General features: G+C 35.0%; 1 protein-coding gene across 2 annotated transcripts; it reads left to right on the top strand.

The window, feature by feature from the left end:
* The first annotated feature begins 1062 nt into the window (after positions 1-1062).
* On the top strand, positions 1063-8129 carry LOC123545823 (sulfotransferase 1B1-like). 2 transcript variants are annotated; one of them, XM_045332128.2, is made up of 5 exons: positions 1063-1312; positions 4394-4714; positions 5117-5217; positions 5412-5598; positions 6788-8129. In XM_045332128.2, the coding sequence occupies exons 1-5, from the start codon at positions 1117-1119 to the stop codon at positions 6907-6909; spliced, it is 927 nt and encodes a 308-aa protein (XP_045188063.2). In that variant the 5' UTR covers positions 1063-1116; the 3' UTR covers positions 6910-8129. The 2 variants fall into 2 exon arrangements, with proteins under 2 accessions (XP_045188063.2, XP_045188064.2); XM_045332129.2 differs by lacking the exon at positions 4394-4714.
* The last annotated feature ends 3858 nt before the right edge of the window (positions 8130-11987 follow it).

Here is an 11987-nt window from a genome sequence, read left to right as displayed (position 1 = left end):
TTCTGTGAAAAAAGAAACTGAATTTAAGAAAAAAATATAGCAAAAGAGTGCTTTAACACTATTTATGCCCGATGGGCGGTTATACGTCGGGCGTAATAATTTCTCGAGGTCACAACCGGAGTGAAATTATTTGTACGACGTATTACCGCCCGTGTATATAGATAGTGTTAAAACATGGCTCTTCTATAAACTATTTCAATTCTAATATGCCTTTAATCTAAAACAGTAGATAAAATATAGTAGCGCTCTTTCTTGGTCGCAACAAAAACCTTGACGTCAAAGCACGTTAACGTGGCGTCATTCTAGCGTAAGAGTGTTTTAACAGAGACAAGCATCTTAGAATTACACTTTATATACCTGACAAATGAGTTTCTAAGGTTAAACATTTTATAAAGAAGGTTAGAGTCGACATAATTTTTATAATATGTGGGTACACATGTTTACTGTTTAAATAAGACAATCACGTTCAGCCAGTTATATATCTGAAGATCACCATAACCGTCATAACCTTTCAGAGCATTTGCCCTACCAAACAAAAAAGCTGGTATTTGGTGCGGAGTGCAAAGTGTTGAAATCATGCACGTACCAAAATCGTCACGGTTCAAATGTTATATAATTTATGTACAGCTTATGTTGCCAAGCAACTTTATGTATAGTTTCAAACTAATACGATGAGCCATATTCGAGAAAACGGATTTTAAAAAGTGACGGATTAGAAATGCCCCTAAGTGTACAGTAGAAAATTTCGCACAAATAAACCATAATAGAACCTTGTAAGTTTCTAATGTTGCCAATCTTTCCTTAAACAAGACACTTTTATTACTCTAGAACATTCAAATTAAACAGAAAGTACGAAATATAGATGGAAAGACGGTCTTTAGAATGGCTCAAGTCACTTTAAACTTTGGAAAGAATTTTGACTAAACGTGCCTCGTTCAAAACATAGATACAACTTCATTGAATTATAATTAAATCGACATTGATGTGAGACGAATTAATTGTAATATTTATGTAGACTCAACTCATCATAACGTGATAACGCAGATATGAATCTGTTTAAATGTTGAACACATCCAAATGTTAGATATAAACTAGCGTCATATTTAAGTATATGTAATGGAGGCAGAATATACAGAGGTTTATGATCTTAGAGATGCTGGTGGAGGAGTCTTATATAACCAGATGAGAGTTGACGGTATGAGAATACCAACTTTCCGTAAGCCCCCAGGAGTGACAGCAGCCATTTTCAGGAACATAAAGCATTTAAAAATACGGGAGGACGACATACTGCTTTGCACACCTGTTAAATCAGGTAAGCTTGTTTATTTGTTCTTCATCTTTGTGAATGAATATTTGTTGAATTTGATATCATGCAATCGCTTAATTGTAATTCAAACAGCACTTTACCACATAACTTAATAAATGACAAATTAACTGCCCTAATTCAAAAGACTTTTGCCAGAGAGAATGCTACATTTATTGCTTGCAATTTTGATAAAGCTTTTTTTACTAACAACATTATTAAACATTATATAATGTGGACCTGTGACGAAGTTTGTAAAGCCCTTTTCTTTTTATTGAACAACATTTACATCAGGTTTGGGAATGCAGTTTTTAGACAAGTTGTTGGTATTCCCATGGGAACAAATTGTGTACCCCTTGTCGCAGATTTGTTTTTATATTGTTATGAAAGAGACTTTATGTTAGGCCTCTCTCAAGATACGCAGGCAGATATTATAACGGCATTTAATAATACATCACGCTATCTAGATGATATTCTTAATATGGATAATCCGTTTTTTGGTCAATTGGTGGGTACTATTTATCCTAGGGAGCTTCAGTTAATTAAAACTAACAATTCGGATACTGATGCTTCATTTTTAGATTTACATCTCTCTATTTATGACAATTTTATACATACCAAAATTTATGACAAGAGGGATGATTTTAATTTTAGTATTGTAAATTTTCCCCATTTGGATGGGGATGTACCTCAGGCTCGTTTATGGGGTATATATTTCTCAATTAACTCGGTTTGCCAGAGCGTGTAGTCATGTCAAGCATTTCAATGAACGTAATCAATATATTACAGGTAAACTTCTTCAGCAAGGCTACCGTTATTACAAATTGCGTAAATATTTTGCTAAATTTTATTATCGTAATTCTGATTTAGTTTTAAAATTCAATAGTCATTTAAAGACACTTCTGCGAGAAGGTATTTCTAAACCCGTTTTTTATGGGGATGTGGTTTACAAACGTCGTAAGATCTTGGGTCACGGTAATTTTCCAAATGTATTTGGAAAGATTATCAAACGTTTTATTAAAAGAGGTTACGACCCAACTGTTTTGAGACATACCGCATGTTTAGTGTTCAACCCGTTTACAGTTGGACACTACGCTTCCCTCTTTGATTGCGTCTGACGGAAGAGGGGGAGGACTCTATGATAAGCAGTTTTTAAATCCTACCAGGACTGAACTGTTTTGATATTTGTCTTCTGGCCTGTTTCGTCGGGCCCTTAAGGGTGTTTCTCTTGTTGCTCTGTCTTCTGAAAAGGCATTGAGTACATACGTTTTTGGTTCTTAAGGTTTGTTTTTTATATATTTATACACGAGCATTTTTGTGTTTTACATGCCATGCCTTTTTGTTTCCATTACGTGTGTAAGAGATTCACCTGGAGGGGATTACTTTTATTTACACGGTCCCATGTCTAGGGAACATGGTGGGGGTAAGAGTGAGGTTAGGTGCACCATAAACCGGAGCTCCCCAGTGGTGTTTTTGCCACTGACCGTTCCAAGGCGGTGCCCCACTGTGTTCCTTTGTTTGTTCGTTTCGTCTTATGTGTTGGCTTTGTGTGCGTGTGTGTTGTTTGTTTTGTCCTTATGTGTTGGCTTTGTGTGTGTGTGTGTGTGTGTGTGTGTGTGTGTGTGTGTATGTGTGTGTGTGGTGCACGCGTCTGCGTGCTGGGGGTTTCGTTTTGAGGAGGCTACGTTTTTGGTGCGTGGCATTCCCTGTTTGATATTTTTCTTTGTTTTTTATCATTCGTTGTAAATATCTTAATGAAATTGAAAGGTTTGATTGATACGTCTTAATTAACCTATCAACGTCTCTTGATAATTTCAGGTTTACTCAACTTCTAACAAGGGGTGTTCAATAAATACCCAGAAAAGTGCTCTAATTTCTTTATATCTGGTCCCTTTTTGCCACAATTTGAAAATGTGACGGATATGAGCATACGAAGCGCGAATATCTTAATTACAGATTTCAGAACATGAAAAATTATTACTAGACAGGGTCACTACCGCAAAATACAGACACAAGATCTAGTGCTATTCGTGTACATTATACACTGCGTTTTTGAGTCGGCTAAAGGCTGAAAGCCTTTTGACGAGTCCTTGCTATCCAACGATTCTCTAAATGGACCAAATAACACCGTGAAGGGATGTAGTTCCATTAGATTTCTCAAACTTCAAACAGTTCACTGCATGAATGAAGTTAAGTTGTGTCAATTCCCTTTGCTATGACCAATATACGATGTAATCTGTCATATTTATGACTTGTAATTGTGCAATTCTCGAATGTAACTCATTAAGCATAAATGTGCATTTTAAGAATTGCGCAGGCTTACAAAGCTTGGGTAACATCCAGCGAAAGACAAAAAATAGTTCCAGCAGGGCTCCAGATAAGATGCGTATTAGCGTAAATTACGTATAGAAATAATGCAAATACGCATGTCTAATAATTTCTAAGCGTATAAAAACGTATATAAAATTACAGAAACGCACACAATGCTTTTTTAAAAACAAAATCTGAATCGTCTGGATGCGTTAAGTAACATAGCCGATCAGCCTTAATTCTCCCACATTGAACGTAAACACGCATCGCATGATTTCTATAAACTTTGCGTGGGTTGAATTTTGCAGTCAGTAAACGGATAAATTATCGGAAGAAGAAGCTCTTACTGGTTTGTTTAGTTACTACTGATATTAAAAATGATTTTAATTCTTATTTTTCGAGAAATAAACAAATCGGCGAAACATTAAATTGTATTTTCTTGTAGGTTTTGAAATCGAAAGTAGATCGTCTATGTTTGGCGAAACGAAACAACTTTTTTATGAAAAGATTTAAATAAGAGGTAATTTAACCGTAAACTTCATTGTCAGATACTGCCAATTGCTGCTAAATGTCTTCGTATCATCACAATTTGTAAAATATATTGTTCAAATTGGAGAAAAGTGTAATCGTATCCGGATATAATATTTTGGGTAAATATCGAGCTGTGTTATGAAATTTTAAGAAAAAAACTAAAAACAAACTGAAACTGGTAGACTATACTGTCAGTATATCAATCATTAGCCGACGCAGGCCATTCAGGTCTTTGATTTTCTGTTGCAGGCACACACTGGTGTTTTGAAATTCTAACAATGCTATTAAATGGTACGACTGAACTATCAGACATTCAAAAGATTTTTCTGATGTTGATAAACGTACATGAGGAAGAGCTTGACAAAATGAAATCTCCAAGGATTTTAAACACACACTTTCCCTTTAGGATGCTCCCCATTCAGATGAAAGAAAAGAAAACTAAAATAGTCTTGGTGTTGAGAAATCCCAAAGATGTCGCTGTTTCATTGTACTACCATCACACAGGAATGACTAATTACTATTATAACGGAAAGTTTTCCGACCATCTGAAATTGTTTATGGAAGGCAGGCGTAAGTTAAAGATAAGGAAATTATATATTTGTAAAATCTTACGTTCATTAATTGCTTGGTTATTCAGAATTTTCAATTGGTGTGTCGTGCCAAACTTTGTTTGATTTGTATTTCTTCCTGGGTTACACTTGTCTTGCATAGTCTGTTAGGTTCCATTCTGTTGTATTCCGTTCCATTCCATTCTGTTTCTAATTGGATATGTTCTATACAAATTTACATTTGAAGCAACTGACAAAATGGTTCATTCTAGGTCAGTCTTAATCCAATATGTTTCTCTCCGTTTTCTCGTATAGTAACTGACGAATGATTCGTATCGAATATGTTTTATTCTTATTCCCCGAGCTCAACACAACTAAAAAAATGAATATTTTCATGATGTTAATCATTGTGCTTTTTTTGCAGTCATGTACAACAGTTGGTTTGATTACGTGTTAGAATTTGAGAAAGCACTAAACGCAGAACCACACAGGATACATCTTGTTTACTATGAAGACCTTAAGGAGGTGCTATTTTTAACACTTTTAAATACAACTTCAGATATCTTTTTGTGTGTAAAATTTCTATGCAGAACATGTGTTAATCTATTTTTCATTTGAACTCATTAATATAAGATAAATTTTCTAATTATTTTAAATTACAATGCAACTTCTGGACGGGAAGAATATAATTTCGTAATACATTCAGTTATTATTTCTAGAATGGCGTGGAAGAGATTGCCCGTATTGCAAAATTTCTCGGAGTACCTGCGGCAGTTGATGCTGAACTTATTGAGACAATAAATGAAAAATGTCAGTTTAAAAGTATGAAGGAGGGAAAGATGTACAGTCCAGAACTCGCAAAGAAAATGTTTGTTGATCCTTCAAAGTTCAATATCTATAGAAAAGGTATGATCATTCACACAATGTCCATATGTATTATGATGTTTGATATTAACGAATACCGCCAAATATAATGAATGACTTAAATTTAAATACTAACTGTTGCAATGTTAATTTCCATGCACGCATGTAATTTATTGCAATAAGTAGTAAATGAAGGTTGTTAAAATGTACGTTCTTCAATATAAAAATGCAAATGTTTTCATTTTGGCCGAATGAGTATGGTATGAAAAAGTATGCATTTCATTTGTTGCTTTTTTGTACTGGTTTAAAAATCTGAAAGGAGCGCGTTTTATCACAACAAAGCTAGCTGTGGCAAATTCTGTGTTTTATTTTAAATAAGCATTTGATACAGACCTTTTTATGCAGAATTAATGGTTAATGCCATTTTGAAAGGCAAAACAGATATGCTATAATGCAGGAAACATATAGCTGTTGAATATTACCGCGATCACATAACTCTAAAATGCACTTCATATTTCATATTCTTCTTATCTCCATTGGAGATAATGAACAGATGACAGTATACAAAAATAATACAATGGATATTGTTGTCTATCATATAGATAAGTATCTGAGTACAGATATGTAGAAAGTGCATTTACCTTTTATTCATTTTCCGTTGCTTTACATATTTAATTCATATTCAGACCGAGTTTCAAAGGTGGCCGATTTCTGCCATTTCGTAAGTTCGTCTCGGCGAGGCGAAATGTCGAAGTAACGAAAACACGAAAGGTCGAAATAATGCATATCTGTTCGTGTCGGCGGTTCGAAATGTCGAAGACACGAAAACACGCAAAGTCGAAAACAGCTTACTTGTCGTGAATTCGCCTTTCGACGTTCGAGGCGAATACACGAAGTTACGAAATATTGAAGGCGAAATAACGAAATTTTAGAGGCGAACACACGAGCTTTTGTATTAATGACTTTTCGTGTCGACGGGTATTAAAACTTCGTTAATTCGCCTTCAATGTTTCGCTACTTCGTGATTCGCCTCGAATGTCGAAAGGCGAACACACGACAAATAAGTATTATTTCGATCTTTCGTGTTTTCGTTACTTCGACATTTCGCCTCGCTGACACGAACACACGAAATGGCAAAAATCAGCCACCATAAGTTTCAGACTGGAAAATGACCGTTCATAAACGTTTTCAATGTGGCAATAACTAACCCTAGTTTGTCTTGCTGTTACAGGAGAGATCGGGGACTGGAAGAATCATTTTACTGTCGCTGAAAATGAAGCTTTTGATAAATTGTATCAAGAGAAAATGAAGACTTCTAAACTTAAGTTTAGGTTCGAACCATCGGCAAAATAAGCGTTTTTGGGAGTAATATATAATAAAAGATTATAACTAGTAGCTATTTTACAAACAAAAACCAGATAAATTTAGTACCTATGTTAATATATAAATAGTGCAAATGGACATAAGCTTCTACTTTTGTAGAACTATACGTAACGCAGACGTTTGAATTTGTTTGAAATAACGACAAAAAAAGAAAAAAGTCTAAGATTCATGTATGCATACGATATATTCCATCGTTGAATATGTGTAGTATTACATGTGCCACATTACGTGAGTCTTCCCACATACAAAAAAAAAATATATACGTGAAGTTAGCAGCCATTAAAACATTGAAAGTTTATCAGCAGTAACAAACTGGGAATCTACACACGGTAACTGCTGATAAGGTACGAGTAAGATCTATAAAAAAAAACAACAATAAAATACAGGAATATTTAATAAAAATAATTAGTATCGCTGGAAAACATAATTTTCATAAAATATTGGGGGTTTTTGATACTGGACTACAAAAACAATAAACCTTGAGATTTTCCACAAGACTGCCAGTTTATAAACACGAAATACAATTCGGAAGGAGCCATTCCAGATCCCAATATTGTAGTTATAATCTGTAAATGTGCTGAACACCAAACAAGCGGTTTGTCTCAAAAAAGTTCTGTCATGACCACTTTTGATAAAACCTTTCATGATTTTACCGATACATGCATGTACCAGCTGAAAAACTGTCATGACCTAAAATTCTATGATGTTTAAATATACCCCTCACCCAGTTGCAGCACTTAATTATCACCAGCAGTTACAAGAGTGAAATATTGTGAACATTTAAAATGTCAATATTGGAATAACAAAGTAAAGATATCGAAACCATTGGTTTGAATGTACAAGCCACATAAAGTTTGACACTGGTTTCATATAAATCTGTACACCAGCTTAACGCAATAAAAACATCTGTAGTAGTGCTGTTACTGAAAGCTGCGGCGTTTGCTATAATGAAATAGTACATATTGCATTGCCGTCTGTTTTCAGTATGCCGGCAAAAATCATCAAATGAAGGCCTTATTACGAAATTTACACATATTTAGCTGCTCTTTTACTGCTGTATTCTATGTCAATATATGTCTTGTGTCCAGATTTGGCCCGCCAATGTCGTCGTCGGAGACTAGCTTATTGCTCTGTGAAATCGGTTTTAGCCATTTAATGCATTATGACGGCATAACGATAAAGACTTTAAAATCACACTTTCTGGTTATTCTTTTTGTTAGAAAACGGGTTCGGATCCTCGATACTGCTTTAATTCACAACATACAGGTGTTACAGACTGAAAATATTTAGACTGTGACTCAATGCAGACTTGGTGCGCTGGTATAAATTACAGACTCCGGTACATACCGGATTAACTAAATTTGAACGAAAATATCTTAAATGTATATATTTTGTAACCATGGTGATACTAACCCTAACCTTTTGTCAGTATTTTATGCATATTGTACACTAAATGCATGCGGACATGCAAAAATTTGCATATTTTTGCCGTGCGCTACAATTGATAATCACTTTCGGGCATGCGCAGAAGACCGCTCCAAGTCTGCAATGAGTTACATCGAAATATTTAAGCCCTGGCCGGGAATCGAATCCGGGACACATAAGGGGAACACTCTACCACGTCGTTATAAAAGCTAGCTCAAAAGCAAGGAAGTATCCTCTACTACACAGGTGGGCTTGAAGATACGTTTAGCTGCAGTTTTATCTCCTTTATACAGTAATATTTATTTTATTTGAAGAAAATGCTTCCTGTTTTTAGCTCACCTGAGCAATGCTCAGGTGAGTTTTTGTGATCGCTCGATGTCCGGCGTCCGTCGTCTGTCTGCCTGTCGTCTGTCAACATTTAGCTTTTGTATGCGATAGAGGCTCTTTTTTTCAACTGATCTTCATGAAATTTGGTCAAAATGATTAACTTGATAAAATCTAGGCAGAGTTTGAAAATGGGTTATCTGCAGTCAAAAACTAGGTCACTAGGTCAAATCAAAGAAAAACCTTGTGTATGCGATAGAGGCTGTATTTTTCAATTGATCTTCATGAATTTGGTCAGAAAAATTACCTTGATAAATTCTAGAGCGAGTTTGAAAATGGGCCATCTGGGGTCAAAAACTAGGTCACTAGGTCAAATCAAAGAAAAACCTTGTGTATGCGATAGAGGCTCTATTTTTCAATTGATCTTCATGAATTATGGTCGGAATGATTATCTTGATAAAATCTAGGCCGAGTTTGAAAATGGGTCATCTGGGGTTAAAAACTAGGTCACTAGGTTAAATCAAAGAAAAACCTTGTGTATGCGATAGAGGCTCTATTTTTCAATTGATCTTCATGAATTATGGTCGGAATGATTATCTTGATAAAATCTAGGCCGAGTTTGAAAATGGATCATCTGGGGTTAAAAACTAGGTCACTAGGTTAAAACAAAGAAAAACCTTGTGTGTGCGAAAGAGGCTGTATTTTTCAATTGATCTTCATGAATTTTGGTCAGAACCATTATCTTGATGAAATCTAGGCCGAATTTGAAAATGGTTTATCTGGAGTCAAAAACTAGGTCACTAGGTCAAATCAAAGAAAAACCTTGTGTATGCGATAGAGGCTGTATTTTTTTAATTGATCTTCATGAAATTTGGTCAGAATGATTGCCTTGATGAAATCTAGGTTGAGTTTGAATATGGATTATCTGAGGTCAAAAACTTGGTCACTAGGTCAAATCAAAGAAAAAACTTGTGTATGCAATAGAGGCTGTATTTTTCAATTGATCTTTATGAAATTTAGTCAGAATGATTGCCTTGATGAAATCTAGATCAAGTTCGAATATGGGTCATCTGAATTCAAAAACTAGGTCACTAGATTATATCTAAGAAAATACTTGTTTAAACTCAAGAGACCACATTTTTAGTCCAATCTTAATGAAAATTGACCAAAATATTTTTTTCCATGAAATCACTAGGTTAAACATGTTTACACTGTTATAGTGTGTTTCTCAGGTGAGCGGCCTCGGGCCATCTTGGCCCTCTTGTTTAATCTAAATTTGACCACTGAGATATTGTGATGGTTCGAGTTTAAAGTTGCCTGCTTCTAAGTTTGAAACACTAAGATATAGCCTGAAAGGGCTCTAGCAACAGTTATATCACAAGTCTGGCCCAAGAGTGACAAAATCATTTACTAAACAACAGAATATATATAGCAAGGGGTGGGGTAGATTTAAGAAGTATATAAGACAAAACCTGTTAGATGAGCTACGATTCAGCGACCATAAATAAAACAAGGACTGTCTGGTCTGAGAGACAGCTGTACATGTTTAGTGAAGAGATAAATCAGGAATTTATGAAGTATCATTTCATTCCTTTCAGTTCAAGTTGCAGAGTAATTATTTAGATAAAATGTGAAATAAATTGAATATTTTTCAGGATAGGGTTACGGTTCTTGCATTTCTAATTTAGTTCTTCCTTATTTCATATAAACATTTCAATATCGAGACCTAATTTTCATAACTTTAGAACATTTCAATGATACGAATACATAGTCATTGCGTATAGCAGGCCATCTTAAAAATATATTAAAATGATATGTTATGTAGAAGAAAAATAAACTGATTCGATAAATAACAAGAATTAACATCCTCTGCAAATGCTCGTTGAACAACTATTTCCTTGTAGACATTTACTAAAACCTAGAAACAGTCTAGATCTTGTCTCAGTACAATCAGTAATAAATACTAAGCCAAAAACATAACTTCCACAATTTTATATGACTCATTATACAATATATAATAGTTCTACATGTGGAGTTGTTAGTTTCTTGCACAGAACTGGTTAGTATTTCACATATAGAAGTTGTCAGTTGTTTCCTGTAAAGAATAGGATAGTACTCAATGTGGAGAAGTTGTCAGTTACTTACTGGTCACAGAGTTTTACTGCATCTGGAGAAGTTGTCAGTTACTTACTGATCACAGAGTTGTACTGCATCTGGAGAAGTTGTCAGTTACTTACTGATCACAGAGTTATACTGCATCTGGAGAAGTTGTCAGTTACTTACCGATCACAGAGTTATACTGCATCTGGAGAAGTTGTCAGTTACTTACCGATCACAGAGTTGTACTGCATCTGGAGAAGTTGTCAGTTACTTACCGATCACAGAGTTGTACTGCATCTGGAAGTTGTTAGTTTCTTGCAGAAAAGAGGATGATACGCCTTTTGAAGAAGTTGTCAGGGAACAAATGTGGAGTTGTCTGTTTCTTTCAGCGAACAGAATACATATATATTTAGTCTATGTATTGTATATATAGACCCAATAAAGGGAAAAAATGAACCAGTCAGGAAAGAGACCATGCATTTACGGAATTTATCTTATTGGAGAGCTTGTTTTAAATGAGGCAATTCTCAGGGTGGGGACAGTATATACATTGCATCTCCTCTCCATCTTTTTTAAAGACATTTTATTGATATCTCTTTGTGGTTCGTACTAAAAGCTGGTGTCCATTCTGGTAACTCTGTACTAAAAGTAAAAAGTATTAAAAATCATCATTTTCATCATTTATTAAAAGGCTTCCACCCCTAGATATATTCCACTAAAGATAAAACTCAGGAATATCAGGAAAATAAACAAGTATATAAATACATCAAACATGTGGAATTCAGGATTTGGCGTTTCAAGATTAAAAAAGAATCATGGGAAGACCTCCCCACACCATTCTTCATATGCCTCATTATAGGTAATCTAGACCCGGCTCCTTTTTACCGAAAAAAATTAACATTTAACAAGAAAGAGCACGGTCGTTGCCGCGGAAAATGTGCCTAGACAAACGTTGGTAAATGTGTCTAAAGAAACGCGAGATGGTTTAGCATTAAATGACTCTGGAGTGTAAGATACCACGCAACACAAAATACAGTGTATATGACTGAAACAATAAACTGTAAAGATTTGGCGTTTGAAGTGTCCAATGTCCATGTTTGTTTTGTTTAGTTTCATCTTTAAACTGCATTCAAAAACATGCAGCTCCGGCGAAAACTGACGGTCGAGGACAGGTCACTACCCGGGTACACCGCGTAAAT

The sequence above is a fragment of the Mercenaria mercenaria genome, chromosome 1 (assembly GCF_021730395.1).
Source record: "Mercenaria mercenaria strain notata chromosome 1, MADL_Memer_1, whole genome shotgun sequence".
NCBI classification, from domain to species: domain Eukaryota; kingdom Metazoa; phylum Mollusca; class Bivalvia; order Venerida; family Veneridae; genus Mercenaria; species Mercenaria mercenaria.
Note: the sequence above shows the minus strand (reverse complement) of the source record. Positions and strands in the feature narration are given on the sequence as shown.